General features: G+C 38.4%; 3 protein-coding genes across 4 annotated transcripts; 2 read left to right on the top strand and 1 right to left on the bottom strand.

The window, feature by feature from the left end:
- The first annotated feature begins 713 nt into the window (after positions 1–713).
- On the top strand, positions 714–2580 carry LOC106316697 (short-chain dehydrogenase TIC 32, chloroplastic). The gene is made up of 6 exons (XM_013754582.1): positions 714–1192; positions 1297–1376; positions 1485–1641; positions 1833–1914; positions 2001–2135; positions 2256–2580. The coding sequence occupies exons 1-6, from the start codon at positions 840–842 to the stop codon at positions 2478–2480; spliced, it is 1032 nt and encodes a 343-aa protein (XP_013610036.1). The 5' UTR covers positions 714–839; the 3' UTR covers positions 2481–2580.
- Positions 2581–3297: 717 nt separating this feature from the next.
- Positions 3298–6088, top strand: LOC106318413 (rsm22-cox11 tandem protein 2, mitochondrial). The gene is made up of 11 exons (XM_013756380.1): positions 3298–3727; positions 3799–3872; positions 3946–4040; positions 4128–4249; positions 4337–4420; positions 4535–4615; positions 4710–4787; positions 4881–4976; positions 5058–5137; positions 5233–5321; positions 5412–6088. The coding sequence occupies exons 1-11, from the start codon at positions 3350–3352 to the stop codon at positions 5867–5869; spliced, it is 1635 nt and encodes a 544-aa protein (XP_013611834.1). The 5' UTR covers positions 3298–3349; the 3' UTR covers positions 5870–6088.
- On the bottom strand, positions 6072–9640 carry LOC106318412 (cationic amino acid transporter 2, vacuolar). 2 transcript variants are annotated; one of them, XM_013756379.1, is made up of 14 exons: positions 9275–9640; positions 8936–9137; positions 8760–8844; positions 8455–8595; positions 8255–8373; positions 8075–8171; positions 7825–7997; positions 7678–7744; positions 7438–7596; positions 7089–7344; positions 6894–7002; positions 6673–6776; positions 6475–6550; positions 6072–6380 (listed from the first exon to the last, which is right to left on the bottom strand). In XM_013756379.1, the coding sequence occupies exons 1-14, from the start codon at positions 9435–9437 to the stop codon at positions 6224–6226; spliced, it is 1908 nt and encodes a 635-aa protein (XP_013611833.1). In that variant the 5' UTR covers positions 9438–9640; the 3' UTR covers positions 6072–6223. The 2 variants fall into 2 exon arrangements, with proteins under 2 accessions (XP_013611833.1, XP_013611832.1); XM_013756378.1 differs by having other exon boundaries at positions 6673–6785; positions 9275–9437.
- Positions 9641–17618: the final 7978 nt, after the last annotated feature.

Below are 17618 nucleotides of genomic sequence, written 5' to 3'. Positions count from 1 at the left end.
TGGCAATACGGAGTATAAATAGAGTCGAGAAACTTTTATCTTACAAAGAAAGACCAAACCTATACATAAATGAAAGATATAGTGAATGAGATACGTCGGAGAAGGAAACCATAGTATGGTAAACTAGTGTAGTTCGGTTCGTACGTTTTCTAAATGAATAATAAATTCTATATATACGTACGTGATTGAGTATTAATTCTTAGGTCCATTAGAATAAAACCTGCACTTTTATATATAGAGATAGAGACTTGGAACATTTTTTTGTCACCTGTTATGGATTATAGAAATGTGTATGTTAAAGAGGAAGGGGACCATACATGAAATGGAAAAATAAAGATTCGGAGGATAATACCATAAGAAAGTCGGACATGACATTGATAAATAGTGAGTGTTGCCCAATACATGGCACTATCTATGCCTTGTTTCAACTTACAGTGCTTTTTAATTTTGAATAAAAACTTGGAGGATTATGGTTTGTAATCACCCATTTCAAGTATAGTTTTTGCTCTGTGAGTCATCATCCTCCATTAATTTGTCTTAGTCAATTAGAGTTGGCTAACCAAACATTTATTTTAATCACATTATTGCGTATTTCATTTGTTTTGGTGCCAGTAATTAACTTCTTTTTTATTCTGTGATTGTTTACTGATTTAGAAATTTAAATATACAAAACACACAACATAGAGGAATGTTGTCTCCCCTTCACCGCATATGTCTTGGTATGTTCCTCCAACACGGAGCACTATAAATACTCACTCCAACACTCTCAAAAAATACTCAACTGCTCTCCATAACAGAAACATAACCAAAACTAATAGACACAGAGAGAGAAAGAAAGAATGATTGGGACGGTTAAGCACCTGATTGGCTCCGGTGGCCCAAGCGGATTTGGATCAAGATCCACCGCCGAACATGTCACTGCTAATTGTGTTCTCCGATCTCTAACAGCAATCATCACTGGAGCGACGTCGGGAATAGGAGCGGAGACGGCGCGAGTTCTGGCAAAGCGAGGAGCGAGGCTTGTGATTCCGGCTCGGAGTCTCAAAACCGCCGAGGAAACAAAGTCACGTATCCTCTCTGAGTTTCCTGATGCGGAGATCATCGTCATGCAACTCGACCTCAGCTCCCTCGCCTCTGTTCGTCGATTCGTAGACGATTTCGAATCTCTTCAGCTCCCTCTCAACATCCTCATGTAATTTTACTATTATTATTTAAATTTCTTCTTCTTCCAAGTCATTGTCATATTTATATTTATATCTGATAATTAATTAATTAATTTTTGGGATAAAATCACAGCAACAACGCCGGAAAATACGCGCAGAAGCACGCCATCTCTGAGGACGACGTGGAGATGACCTTCGCAACTAATTATCTCGGTAAATTTTTATACTACTATTTAACATTAAACTTAATCAATCAACATATATATTATTATATGGTCTAATCGTGATTAGTTAACATTATTTTTTTGTATGGACGCGCAGGCCATTTTCTGCTGACTAAGCTGCTGTTGAAGAATATGATTGAAACGGCGGAGCAAACCGGCGTTCAAGGCCGTATCGTCAACGTCACGTCAGTGATCCACAGCTGGTTCTCTGGCGATATGCTGCAATATGTCGCCGATATCTCCCGAAACAATAGGTATTTTACGAGAATCTTATACTACTCATCATTTTTCGAATAATTAACCAATGATTAACAAAAAAAGGTGAATATGCGACGACAAAGAATAAACGCCGTCTTTTTTAATTTAATTGATTAGAGATAATAATACTCTATAGTCTATACTAGTTAATTAATTAAAGGCACGGGTTTGTCTTGCGTGTTTGCAGAAACTACGACGCGACCCGAGCTTACGCGCTCTCTAAGCTAGCCAACGTTCTCCACACCATAGAGCTTTCCCGGATTCTCCATGTAATTAGTCATTAAAACCCTCTATTTCCTTAATTTTTACTAATAATATAATAAGACTTCTGATAATTTTGACAATCACTCTATAGAAAATGGATGCTAATGTAACGGCAAACTGTGTTCATCCTGGAATCGTGAGAACGCGTCTCACACGAGACCGAGACGGCCTCATCACTGATTTAGTCTTTTTCTTGACCTCCAAGCTTTTGAAGTCCGTTCCTCAGGTATCTAAAGTCAAATCAATATTTGATCGATTTTCATTTATAAATAATATATTTACAATTATCCAAATTAACGTACTACATCATAAAAATGGCTTACTGATTCCTGTTAATTATTTATAGGCAGCAGCAACGACATGCTACGTAGCAACGAGTCCGAGATTGAGGAACGTGTGTGGCAAATACTTTTCAGACTGCAACGAAGCTCGGACTTCTAAATCTGGATCGTGCAATCTTAAAGCTCAGAGACTGTGGACTGCTTCTGAGTTGTTGGTTACTGCAGCTTCCACTCCCAATGTTTATCAAACCTTTAACTACTTTTTAACCAACGATGCTATGTATGTGTAAATCACAAGACCTAGATAGCTTTACTATAATATAGGTTTATACATAGCGACATATATTCTTTTGTGTGTGTAGGTGTGTATAAGCCATGCCTCTATATTATTATTATATGTGGTTCTGGTTTTCATGTATATATATATATATATATATAGAGCTGTAGGGTTTTGTAAAATATAGGTCTTTGTTATGTAATTCCTACCTACATCAATCTAGCAATATCAATATTGAAGAATTAATCTTTAAAAATTCAACTCTTAATATATATGTTTATTTCTGTTTAGACGATATTGCATGCATGGACTTCTATAATTTGCAAACAACACTTTTTGGTTTGAAAATACATTTAACTGATCAATCATGTGTAACAAAATTTGATCTGTTAACCACTCATACTTTATGAACTTCTAAGAGCATACTTTATTATATTTTTTTACAAAAAAAAATATTATATTAGTATTTTAACAAATTCTAGCTATTTTATAAAATTTCAAAATTTAAGAAATGTAAACAATTTAAAGATTAATACATGGCAATGGTATGGAGGTTTTACATGAATATACATTTCTTATTTGAGAAATTTCTCCTATATTTTTGATAACTTTTTATTTTAATGTTAAGATATCTATTGAGCACCTCCCAAGTCCCAAAGGAAATGCTCTAATATAGCAATTGGCCCCTGATACAGCAGTGCCATGATAGTGTACTGTTATAAGGCCCATTAAAAATAACCATTTGGTCATTTAAGCCTATTTAGTTTTTAAAAAAAACCCGTAGTGTTGGCCCATTGCGATAAACCCTAGACCCTCGTGCTCTTCCTCCGGTGGGGTTAGGCCGAAGCCTCTTCCTCCGACGCAAATTCAGATCAAAGAGAAATGGCGAATGCGCAGAAAGCATTCACGATCGAAAGCCTAAGGACACTAGCCAAGCAGTCGTTCAGGTGCCTTGTCGTTCCCGTCCGTCTCCGCCGCGCGATAAAGAAATACCTCCGCGAGGAAGACGATCCGCACATCAGGAAGAAGGTTCGCCAGCTATCGGAATCGTTCCAAGAGATAAAGGACTCTAACCTTCTGTTACCGGAAACAACGGCCAAGCGTCTGGCGGATTCGATGAACTCGGTGGAGGCGAAGCGGTGGAAGATACAGACGGTTTATGGAGACAGCGGTCTCGAGTACAGAGACGGTGAGACTGCAGCTTACGTTGCTTCTCGTATGCCCGCCGCTTACTCCGTCTGCTACAGAGTCCTCACTGAGGTCTAAAAGCTTCCTTCTACTTCATTTTTTTTGTAGAGGATTCATCTGACGATGTTTTAACTCGTTTATAGATTCGTCGAAGGCTACCTGGTTTTAAGCCTACGAGGGTTCTTGATTTTGGTGCTGGCACCGGTTCTGGCTTCTGGTGAGGACTTCATTGTTGTTTCTTATTTTGTTTCCGTGTTTATTGATTCTCTCTATGTGTGACAATCTTTTAGGGCAGTACAAGAGGTTTGGCCAAAGTGTGCGCAGAAAGTTAATATAGTGGAACCTTCTCAATCTATGCAGCGTGCTGGACGTGACTTGCTTCAGGGTATTTGATAAAAACCTCTTTAATCAACACAAGTGTTTAGCGTTTGTGGTTTGATTCTCATCTCACTGGTTGTTGTGAATTTGCAAGGCCTGAAGGATTTGCCTTTGATCCATGGGTATACTAGTCTCCTATCCCTTTCTCAAGAGCTCAACAAGAAATGCAGAATCCTCAATGATAAATCCCAGAGGAAACATGACCTTGTCATCGCTGTGGGTTAACAATCTCTTTTTTGCTTAACAATCACATCTTCTGTGATTCTTGTTTATACTGATTAAATCTGCCAATGGGGGGTTAAGTCCTATGTGCTAGGGGAGATACCATCTCTAAAAGACAGGATTACTATGGTTCGCCAGCTCTGGGACCTTACAGATGATCTCTTGGTATGCTTTCATCCTCCTCCTCAATGACACCAGAGGAACATTTACTTGTCCTACCATGCATTTTGATTTGCAATGAGTCTTACGGAGTCTTTTAAATTAATTCTGGTGGAACAGGTTTTGGTGGAACCAGGAACGCCACATGGTGCTAATATTATATCTCAGATGCGGTCCTATATACTGTGGATGGAGAATAGGGTAGATTTCAAATGACCCATCTGCTTTCTCTTTGCCGTCACAAGTTATTTATTCCTCTTCTGCTTATTCTGGAATGTATTCCATTTTTGTCTAGAAACTGCGTAAAAAGGAGAAGGCTGAAGCTGGCAAGGAAGTGCTCGATCTCAAATCTGGTGCGCATATTGTTGCTCCCGTAAGTGTCAAATACTGAAAAAGTCTCCTTAGCTGATGTTTTTCAGGTTTAATGTATTTTTAAAACATGTAATTTGGGGTTGCAAACGAGCAGTGCCCTCATGATGGAAAGTGTCCGTTGGAAAACACTGCAAAGTATTGCCATTTTGTTCAGCGGTTGCAGAGAACTTCGTCCCAGCGTTCCTACAAGGTTCCTTTTATGCAAATATATAGATTTCAGTCATTTCTCTGTTTGTTGATGACTCCAAACTCAAACATTAACCTATTGCAGCGTACAAAAGGTGTTCCCTTGCGTGGCTTTGAGGATGAGAAGTTTTGCTTTGTGGTTTTCAGGAGAGGTCAGCGTCCACGGTTGGTAGTTTTAGTGATGTTGAATGTGGTTTATTAAGTTCAGAGAAAAGTTGTTTAGGAATTTTAAGTTTTTGGGGTGATTCTTTCAAATTTAGGGAACCATGGCCTCTTGATAACATAAAATTGGAGACTTTGAAGGAGATGCGCGCGAATAGGAAACCGGAGGATCTCGAGATTGATTATGGTAAAAGTCTGGGGCTAATTTTATGAGATATATTTGCCAGAGTTGAGCTGTGTGCCTAACGAATATGCGAATCCATTTTGATATATGCAGAGGAGTTTATCAAAACACAGGTGGTTGAGGTGCCTTACAGTGATCCAAGAGCACAGGACTCTGATATCACCGATGAGGATGAGCAAGAAGAAGAAGGTGAAGGTACTGATGAGGATGAAGTAGAAGTAGAGGAAGCAGAAGAGGAAGAAGAGGGAAGTGGGAGGGCAAGTGTGGGTGGAGGATGGGGTAGGATCATATTCCCTCCATTCCGCAAGGGAAAACAAGTGACGTTGGACATGTGCGTGCCGACCAACGAGGAAGGGTCAGAGGGAGCTTTTGAGAGGAGAGTGATAACGAAAAGCAAGAACCCTCATCTTCATTTGCAAGCCAAGAAATCATTTTGGGGAGACCTATGGCCATTAACCACTCAACAACAAGACATTTCCAAAGAGAGTAAAAAAGTAGATGCCGAGTGGTGTCGCCCAGATCAAGACCAGAAATGGGGTGCATGGCCTTAGTGAATGATTGTTTAAAGACCTTTTTTCCCATAGCTCATGTTATCAGTTTCCCATTACAGATGTCTTTAAACATAAAAAGGAAACCAAATACCCATTTTGTAGAAATGCTTAACACTTTTGTCCACTCATAAACCGTCCAAACAGAGATACCATGCTGAAAAGCGTTTGGGATCTTTTCTGATTATATAGTATATATTATATGTTGCTCAAAAAAAAAAATAGTATATATTATATACAAAGGAACGTGTGGAAATAGATTATGACAGTTTTTGTTTCATAATCAAAAGTAATAATACAGATTTTGTTACATATGTATAATTCGTGTCACCAAGGAGTTGCCTTCCTCACAGACTATTATGCCAAAGAAGCTTCATGTTCACGATAGATCTCCTCCGCATGAGCTGTAGTTACGTAAACTGCATTGGCCAGGGAGCTGTTTTTTCTTCCATAGAAAACATATACCAACACTCCAATCACCAGCCACACAGACACTCGAGCCCATGTCGCAGATCTGTCAAATTAGTTAGCCAGTCAGAGCGATTTACATCTATGATGGTCCTTTTAGAGGAATAATAAAATGGGAAATGAAGGAGGAGCATGCTCACCCAAGGTTAACCAAAAGGTACATGTTGATTAGGATGCATATGATTGGCAGGAGTGGTACAAACGGGCATATGAAACCTATTCAAACCGAATATTCACACAACACACATGATATATAAATCATAAGGCCTGCCCTTTCATTTGCTTAAGGAATTGATTGTTTACCAAATCATGTTATATATAATTAGCAATTCATTTACCTCCAGAATGTCCAAAAGTGTGCCTGGCATCATCCTGATCTATAGAACTCAAAGCAATCAAACCAGCAAGGAGTAGACTTCCACCAACACCACACAACGGATATCTAATAAACCTGTAAACCATTTTAAGACGACGATGATGGTGATAAGCAAATAAAAGCTTTTCTTTTCTTTTGACGGAAAGCAATACTCTGAATAGACAATGGTGAGTGAGAACTAACCCTGGGAAGTTGAGGCTCGACGCCGAATAGCTTAGAAGAAAGGCCCCAATACAAGTGAGCATAATGCTCCATCCAGCGACAATTCTCCTCTTTTTTTCGCTCAGAACCCCTGCAGTTAAATCACTGACAAATGTCAGGTCTGTGCTAAAACAAATTTAGTGGATACGGATGTGTTTCAAAGTGGAAGTTACTTACAACACGCAAGAGCTTCTTGTTTCTCGATGACTGGGAACTGAACCGAATCATCATTATCGCCAAATAAAGGCTGTTTATTACTATCGTCAGAAGTGCCAACATGATGGGATGACTTTGTTTCACCACATATAAATGAAACAGAGTCGATTCTATCCTGAAGGGATGCCGGAAGAGGTAGCTCATCCGGAGGAACATATCTGAGTATCAACACTGAGATTGCCACCATTGTAAATGCCAGAAGTGTCCCAACACTCACCTGCACCATCATATCACCACCTCTCAAAATACTAAAAAATTACGAAGAAGAAGAAGTTTCACTAGACAAGGAATAAACAATACTGTGTCATACCATGCCTGCGAGCTGTGAAACATCCATAAAGAAGGCTAAGGTTGCTGCACAAAGCCCAGTTGCTATGGTCGCTTTAACCGGAACCTGAGTGCGTCTATTAACGTCTGAGAAAAGAGAAGGCAGCAACCCATCCCTAGCCATTGCCATCAGAATTCGCGGCTGGAAAAATGAGTATTAGTCATATTTGCGTAACAACCACACATTAAAAGGAAGAACACCTAATTTTTTCTGATATTTTACCTGAGGGAGAAGTGCACCCATTAAAGCTGAGCAGAGAGCCATGACAGCTCCTAAAGTTATCAAGTATCTAGACATCAAAATTCCCAAATCAATCTTATAAGCATATGTCTAAGTAGAATGACAAAAATTGGATCTGAATGTACTTACACGGCCCATTGCATGTCATGACTAGCGAACGCAGAGGATATGGGAGTGTCAGGATCCATGGCATAGTAAGGGACTAAGCCAACAATTACAATGGAGACCATCATGTAGACAGAACAACAGAGAAAGAGTGCAAGTCCAATTCCAATTGGTAAATCCCGTTGAGGGTTTTTCACCTGCCCTTAGATGAGGATAGCCTTATTAGTACTAGTTGCTTGAAAGGGGAAGCTATAAAATGGATTCCCAAATTTACCTCCTCAGCAGCACTTGCAACCGAATCAAACCCAATGAATGCAAAGAAGACTGTAGCAGAACCAGCAAACATTCCATCCACTCCAAATGGAAAAAACCTTTTAAAAACGATAAAATGGTTTTGGTTTGATCCTATATGTCTTCTTAAAACAATGATGACTCAGAGAATGCTTTATCTTACCCTGAAGAAAGTTCATAACCAGCCCAACCAGTCTTGAAGCCCAGATAACTGCCAGCTACGATGACAAATAACAAGACACACACATTGGCTGCAGTCACAATCCCCTGAGCAAATGTGCTCTGCAAGTACAATTTGAACCAATGATTTTATCTTTGACGTGAGGGATGGAAAGTAAATTAAAAAAGCGTGTATGTACACACCTCCTTAATACCCAGGCACAAGAGGCCAGTCACAATGAAGACAAGAATAGCAGCAGATGGATCAACAACAACATCAAGACCTGGGATCTGGTGACGGGCTAAGAATGAAGGCAGACCATCTTCACCACCAAAAATCAATGCCTATATTTATGTTATTTAATCCATGAGAAAAAAAAAAAGTATTGAATAGTTAACATTCAAGCTATCTATTTTGATGTTCCCAAGCTCAAGGGTTCGTGGCCATGAGGCCATGGAAAGCATGGAGTAAGACAAGGAGTAAAGATCAAGTAAGAAAAGGGAGAGACCAGATTAGGGGAAATGCCACGGGCAACAGCAGAGCCACCAATGGTGTATTCCAGAATCAGTGCCCAACCGATCAACCACGCAACACTTTAATTAATTAACAAGGAAAAACTAAAAGTTAGCAGAACAGAAAGAAAGAAGAGAGTTAAACAGAAGAGGAGTAGTAACTAGTAAGTACCCTTCGCCGACACAAATGTAAGAATAGTGATAGGCGCTGCCAGCAGAGGGACAACGGCTAGAGAGTTCAGCATAGCAAAAGGCAGAAAGTGCAGCGGCAATTCCAGCAATAAGAAATGACAAAGCAAGAGATGGTCCAGAGTGCTCTCTTGCAACTGTTCCCACAAGAATATACACTCCCGCTCCTATTGTCGCTCCAACACCTAAAAATACAAAACAAACATAACATAAAGAATGATTGCAAAATCCAAAAGGATCAATCTTGATGAAAAAAATCCTAAACCGAGAACTTGACAAGTTTCCTCTAAAAAGAAAAAGGATTTGGATAAGAAGAAGTAACCAATTGCAATCAAGTGAGGAACAGTTAAGGCTTTGGCGAGCTGGTGGTGATGATGAGAATGAGGCTCATCAGCAGAGTCGACCTGTTTCCTACGGACCAAACTCCTGAGGTAACCCCATGAGTGTCCGCCTCCTTCCTTTTGGGTATCCACCAGAAAACCCATCCAAATATCCCCTGAAAATCAAAATCAAAATCAAATCAAATCAATCGATGAGATTATATTTTCGTCAAAAAATGATTCAATGGATTTTCTGGAGAAGGGAGGAACAAGGTAGCAGAAAAGAAAAGGAGATCTTTTCAGTTTTAAAAAATGAATTGAATTGATTGATAATTGATTGGTGCCGTAGGGAAAGGAGCCACTGCCTGACATAATATTGTTAATGTTATCCCAAAGGGGCCATTCCTTTAACGTGTCTCTTCCCGTTTCGGTACACTCTTCTATTACTTTTTTGGTTTGGTCTTAATCGGTTGTGTCCCAATGGGAAATTGGAGGAATCTGTCGTAATAACACAAGAATCTTGCAAATTTAAAACATTTATTTATAATTTAGAGACATGTTCAATTTCTTCACGTTCATCTTAACAACTCAACTTGTGAGACACAATTCTTGCTTGCCAACATTCAATTATCTATTATTATTAGGGTCACCACCACAGATGTATTTGCTTCTTCTATCATCCAAACTATATGCAGTACTATGACAATTCATTTTCACACCTTCTCCTTCTTCTTTATGTTGAAAGTAAATTTGAAGATAACTTGATTCTCAGGCTAAACTAAAGTTATTTGAAAATAAGAAAATACATCTTGTTTAGGAGTTATCTAAATAAGATATGTTTAATGTGATTAGGAATATCAAATCTGAAGATGCTGAGTTGTAGCATAAACTTATGAGTTTACTGATTGATTGTGATTGCTTAAGGTTTTGAGATTATTTTCCTTAGGATTTATAAAGAGAGGAATTCTTTACATTTTTACACAATCTTTCAGTTCAATAATTAGTATCAAAACCAGGTTGACGAGAAATCTGCAAAAAAAAAATCTAAATACCATTCGAGATATGAATGGAAAGTATGTGGTAGAGATCAAGTCAGAAGATCTTGGAAGTTCAGTTGTGAGACATGAAATGAGTGTAGTCTTTAGTTTGGGAGAGAAATGTGAGATATCAAACTAAGTACTACATTGGAAAATTAGACAAAAAGTGTCTAATATATATATAAAGAGATGTCCAACTCTAATGAGGAAGTGACCTTTTGGGAATGAGCCCAAAAGTAAATCCATGCAGACTAATCTCTTAGGCTTAAAGTGGACAATATCGTACTAATCGGATAATATAGAGTCGGACATGAGTTCACTAAATACCAATACTTTAATTGTATTTTATCTCCCATCTAGTACAAGGACTTAGACTAGGGAATCATCTCCAAAATCTTACCTCATTCACTCTACCCTTTACTGCTAGAATCATTCCAAGTTTTTTCATCTTTCTTTATGTTTTTTTTTTTTTAAATTGTCATCCAAGTAAATTCATAATTATTTACATAAGACTGAAGCGTGTAATACATTTCCTTTATGATTTGTAAGTTGATGATAAGATTCAGCAAAAGTGCGACTTAAGAGAATAAAATTGTGATATTTCTCCGCAGCTCAGCGGCATCTCATCAAACATCGGCTCCTCAACCGTGTCTCAGAATCGTAACAAATTCACCTTATGGAAAATAAAAAAATCCAAAACCCCAAAAACTTTTATGCGTCTCATCAGACATATCCTCAATCGTATTTATTATTTTAAATCAACTTTTTCTTTTTTATTTTTTTTTATTTCTTAAAAAGTAATAATCGGATCGAATACGTATTTTGCGGATATCTAAAACACAAATCGAAAAACCAATTATCCGTATAGAACATAGCAGATCTCGAATATCATTCAAGTTCCAGATATCTGCTGCGCATGTCACATGTACCCTATTAAGCATTTCAACATTTTTTACTGTCATCTCAACATTTATGTCCTGTTCCACATTATTATTTTCCACTGTGGGAGGTGCAGAGAAAAACGATGTGTCCAAAAAGATTTCATTGGGCTTTTTAAGATGGAGAAAAAATTACTTGCTGGGCTTCCAAAAAATCAATTTTGTTAGCTCGCCTATCCATCTAAAACACTTACGCGTAATGAGATTTTCGGATAAACTATGGTTTGTCACTTTCTAGTATTGCTCATTTTGCAATCTAGAGATTTAATTAATGTCAAGAATATTGGTTTGTTTTATCGATTCAGAAATTTTTTTTTGAATGCTTCGCTAACCCTCTTCAAATTTACAAATTACAAAAGAAACATCTTCAGATTTATTATCCGTTGGATATGCTAAACAAATAATTCAGCTTTGAATTTATTAGTTCACCTAAAAATAGATATGGGATTGATAGAATTGGTGATACTGTCCGTGATTGAATTAGGGTGAATCTATAATCATAATTATAAATTTAAATTAAGGTTTTAAGTAAACAATAATATGTAATATTTGTTTCATAGCTAAAGTTGAAGCTTGTATTCGAAACCTACCAGTAGGCAGTACTCAGTAGCTCCTTCCACATCTGCACGGACCCTAATATCATAGGACGAATTGTGTATATGACTATTTGCTAACCAATTATCCAACTGAGATGTGGTCCAAACATCAACAATGACACGCCCTATATCCTCGGGGGTCAAATTTTAGCGTCAGTTTACAATGTCCAGTTTACAATATCGAAACATTTATATATATCAGAGGGAAAAGGAATGTTTTCATTGGAATATTGGATCCTAGAGTATTTTAATACTATAGATTGCTTAAGGAACCCATACGTTTCCAGAGAGAATGGTCTACTCCCCTATGAACTAGTTGTTCCTGACTTTTTCACATACGAACTTTTAAATCATGCCAAAAACCATATGAACAACTTTATTTTTTTAATTACACACATAAACTATCGATTTTAAATTAATTCCCTTAAAACCAAACATGTTATTTAAACGTTAACTTGGTTTACGACAGATGTAGAACCAGTTTATTTTGAGTTGATAAAAAAATACTATATCGTTTTATTCTTTTTTTTTTTTGTCAATTGCTCATTTTTTTCATAAATAGTTTTATTCTTCATCATCAATCGGAGACACTACACCGATTTTATAGTTCTTTGTGGTAATACATGGAGATTTGTAAGCTAGTAGTTGCTGCTCTTTTTTTTTTCCCAATTGCTCATTTTTTCATAAATCGTTTTATTCTTCATCAACAATTGGAACACTGCACCGATTTTATAGTTCTTTGTGGCAATACATAGAGATTTATAAGCTATTAGTTGCTGCTCTTCGTTTTTTATGCGTCATGTAAAACGTTTTATTATTCTGCAGTTTTATTCTTCTGCAGAATAATAAATTTTATCCTCAATTGATGATAAAGAGTGAAACGATTTGTGAAGAAAAAGAGCAGTTGACTAAAAAGAAAAATAATAAAATGGAGTAGTATTTTTTTTATCAACCCAAATTCAATCGACTCTCCACCTGTCATAAATCAAGTTAACGTTTAAATAGCACCGTTTACGGCTTTGGGGGAATTAGTTTAAAATCAATAGTTTGTGTATGTAATTCAAAAGATAGAATTGTTCATATGGTTTTTGGCATGGAGAAACAACTAGTTTATAGGGGAATAAACAATTTTCCCGCAGTTCATGTAGTTTTTAACATGGCTTAAAAGTTCGTATATGAAAAAGCCGGGAACAATTAGTTTAAAGGAGAATAGACCATTTTCCCGGTTTTTGACATGACTTAAAAGTTTGTGTGAAAAAACCAGAAACAACTGGTTTATAGGGGAATAAGCAATTTTTCCGCAGTTCATGTAGTTTTTAACATGGCTTAAAAGTTCGTATATGAAAAAGCCAAAAACAATTAGTTTTAAGGAGAATATGCCATTTTTCCTACGTTTCCACAACCAAAAAAAAGAAAAAAAACAAGGAATTCCATAAAAATAGCCAAAAGCACAAAAAAATCAAGTTTTTTTAAAAAAAATCAAGTTTTTTTAAGAAAAATCAACCGATTTTTTGACTGATTATGATGAAATTGCGTCGGCTCCTCACCGTTGAACGAGTATCCGCCGATTAAGCGCCCGCCGAGACCGAACATTGGTAAAAACTATATCAGTTTGGTTTGCCCCCTCAAAAAAACTTAGGTTTCTAAATAGTAATTGATTTTTAAGATACCAAACAAAGTGTCCATTTACACTAGTTTCGCTTAATTTAGTCGCTATGTCCACATCATTCGTACGCGACATGTGACAGTAATAAATACAATCATCCAAATCCTATGGGTATACTGATTTAATATTAGGAAAAATTGCATAAAAATAGCTTAACTAAATTTCATTACACTTTGCTATCTGGTTATACACAAACTAGTTACTGTGAATGGCAAGAAACAAAGAAAAGACAAAGATGAAAACTTGTTCTTTATTCACTATTTTCAACTTGACGGCCAAGACTATCCCTTTACATCTTTATATACAATCCTCAAATTAGGTTAAGCTCTACCCACTACAGCACAGCTGTCCAAACATTCAAATTTGTTCTTTGTCGTGACACAATGAGCTGGCCTGTTCGTACCATGCTCACGTAAGAGTTGCTTGCTCTCTTGTTTCTCAGAAGCCGACAAAGACAGAACGGTCTTCTTCATTTCCTCCATTTGGGCTTTATACAAAGGCCCAATATTAGTATGGCCTTTACTCCCCTTCAAACTTGGCGTAGAAAGCACGGAAACATCAAGTTTGTTACACCATTTGAAAAACGATTCCTGCGACAAAGATTTGGTAAAAACATCTGCAATTTGCATCGTCGCGGGAATGTGTTTCACCTCTAATGCCTTCATTGCTACCCTCTCTCAGACATAATGGTAGTCAACGTCAAAATGCTTCGTCCGTTTATGAAACATTAGATTGGCGGTAAGGCAAACAGCTGACAGATTGTCGCACAATAACAGAGGGGTAACTCTTTGTTGTAATCCCATTATCTTCAGTAGATTTTGTAACCACACTATCTCTGACATTGCTGCTGACATCGTCCGATACTCTGCCTCAGTTGAAGACTTTGAGACAGTGTCATGGCGTTTAGCTGACCATGAAATAACATTAGTTCCCAACATTGTACAGAACCCACCAGTTGAGCGACGAGTATCCTTGTAACCAGCCCAGTCTGAATCACTATAACAGACCATAGTAGAATCAATGTGACCTTTAATACTGATCCCCATATCAAATGTTCCCTTCACATAACGCAAAATTCGCTTTAGTAGACTGAAATCCGAAACACTTGGTTGATGCATCTTCTGACATATGTAGTTTACTGAGAATTGGAGATCAGGTCTTGTCAGAGTCAAGTACTGCAATTTACCGGCAAGATTTCTGAAGTATGATGGCTCAGGGAATAGTTCATCATGACCAGGAAGATATCTAGCTTCATAGGAAGCGGAGTAGGCATAGGTGAGCAGTCTCTCATGCCGACATTGACCAGAAGATCCTGAGCATACTTAGACTGATTCAGGAACACGCCATCTTCACACTGATGCACTTGAATTCCAAGAAAGTAGTGAATTGATCCCATGTTCTTCATGCGGAAAACTGAACTGAGATTTTCAAGTAGAACCTTCAGCAAGATCTCGTTGTTTCCTGTTAAAATCATATCATCGACATATAGTAACAGATAAATAACATTTGTACCTTGATGATAGATGAACAGAGAAGGATCTTGAAAGTTACACTGAAACCCAAACTCAAGTAGGAAGTTGCTAAACTTATCAAACCAGGCCCTTGGTGCTTGTTTGAGACCATAGATGGCTTTCTTCAATTTGCAGACATGATCTGGTCTCCTTGGATCCTCAAAACCGGGAGGTTTCATCATATACACAGACTCCTTTAAATCTCCATGAAGGAATGCATTTTGCACATCAAGCTGTTTGATCATCTATTTCTTTGTAACTGCAACATGCAACACTATCCTTATGGTAGCGGTTCGAACAACTGGACTGAATGTCTCCAAAAAATCTACTCCTTCTTCTTGTTCGTTTCCTCTGGCGACCAGTCGAGCTCTAGGTTTTAAGACTGTACCATCATCATTTAGTTTAGTCTTGTAAACCCATCCACAGCCAACCGGATTTTGATCTTCTTCTGGTGGAACCAACTCATATGTCTATGTTTCTTCCATGTTATTTATCTCTTCTTGCATTGCTCCATTCCACCTTGGAGCTTTTAAGGCTGCTTTGACACTTCTAGGCTCAGGACAATCTGTTTTGATGGTCACCATTGCGTATCTTGGGTTTGGTTTGATGATACCAGGTCTAGCTCTTGTAGTCATAGAATGAGGATTTTGCGCAAGTGGAACTGGCAGCACTATCTGTTCAGCTTCATCGTTATCAGACTGAGAAATATATGAAGTTGATGCAGCCTCAGATGTTGAATCCTCACCATTTTGATTCTGAGGCACTGGACTTGGTGGCATTTGAACTATGATTTGTCTATTGACAAGCGAAGGTAGGTCTTCTTCAATTACTCCATTGTCACTAACTTCATCCTCTTGTATCAGATTCACACTCCTCCACGCATTTAACAATGTTGAATCTGAATCTTTATGAAAGCGACTATACATATCTCCAAAAGGAAAATGATTTTCATCAAACAATACATGTCTTGAGATGAAAACCTTCCCAATAGGTGGATATAAGCATCGATATCACTTATATTTTTCATTATATCCCAAGAACACACAAACAAGTGACTTTGGATCCATTTTATTCTTCATATACGGTCTGAGATGAGGATAACATTTGCACCCAAAGACTCGCAGTGAAGTGTATACCGGAGCTGTTCCATTTAGCACTTCATAGGGACTGTTTCTATCTTTGAGAACTGATGATGGCAACAAGTTACCAAGGAATGCTGAAGTGAAGAACGCCTCCACCCATAGCTGTTGTGGCACCTTACTCCCAAACATCATTGTGATCCCAAGTTCAGTTATGTGTCGGTGTTTCCTCTCTGCCAAGCCATTTTGTTGCGGAGTGTGGGGACAAGACACAAGCTGCTTAATACCACAAGTCTGTAAGTGTTGCATAAACCGTTTGTTGAAAAATTCTCCCCCTCCATCACACTGAAACTGAGCTATACGATGCTTGTATTGGTTCTCAACCATTGTTTGAAACCGGAGAAAGACAAAAAAGAATTCAGACTTGAGCTTGAGGGGATAAGATCAAGTGAATCTTGAATAATTATCAATGAAAATGACATAGTATATGAACCCTTGGGATGAAACCACATGACTAGGCCCCCACAAATCACAATGAATCCTTTCTAATGGATGACTAGAGACAGAATCAGAGTCTACAAAGGGAAGCTTTGAGCTTTTCCCTAAATGACAAGCATCACAACAGAGACGTGAGCTTGTCTAATTCATAAATATTGCTAGACTTCTGGAGAGATGCTGAAGAACATCCACATTTGTATGATCAAGCCTTCTATGCCACACACCATCACTTGTTGCTTGCTGTCTGGTTGAATAGAATGCTTGAAACTGTAGGTCCTTCAGCACATAGAAGTCTTTAAGTCTTTGCCCTTGTGTTATCACCCTCTTTGTTACCTTGTCCTTAACACATACAGAATCACAGTCGAAGGTGGACTCATAAGGATAGTGATATCTTGCATATTTGCATTGTTTTAAGCTTCCATTTTGTACATAATGATCATATAGAGTAAGAGTTTAGCATCTTTAGGATCCATTTTGCATTCATATGTCTTAATCAGGTATTAGAGTGACCTATGGAGTGATTGGAGGTGTTTAGAGGCATGGGAGTTAAAGAAAAGATGAAAATGAAGTTTAGTTCGAGTTCAAGCCAGTTCAACTCGGGGAGAACCAGTGCGGGTTAGTTTACCCACGTCGAGATGTCGAGAAGAACAGAATGAAGAACTTCAACGCGGCTTGGAGCAACGCGGGGTCGAGTACCCGCTCGCACAAGCTAGAAGAATCATCAGAAATCCAGCGCGGGAAGATGACGCGGGTTGGTGTCGATCGTCTCAACCCGCGTCACGAAGAGGCGGGATGGAGCCACGCGGGACGCATGACGAGAGAGTAGCCTTGACAGTCTGACGCGGGACGAAGGCCACGGGTTCCATTACCCGCGCGCATGACGGGAAAGATCGGCAACGGTCTGACGCAGGAGGAAGGCCGCGGGTTCCACTACCCGCGCGCATGAAGCAGAAGATCGGCGACCATCCGACGCGGGTGGTGTGACGCGGGGTATGCCCAGTCGCTCCAACCCGAGTCGATA

This window comes from Brassica oleracea, chromosome C9 (assembly GCF_000695525.1).
Source record: "Brassica oleracea var. oleracea cultivar TO1000 chromosome C9, BOL, whole genome shotgun sequence".
Lineage (NCBI taxonomy): Eukaryota > Viridiplantae > Streptophyta > Magnoliopsida > Brassicales > Brassicaceae > Brassica > Brassica oleracea.
Note: the sequence above shows the minus strand (reverse complement) of the source record. Positions and strands in the feature narration are given on the sequence as shown.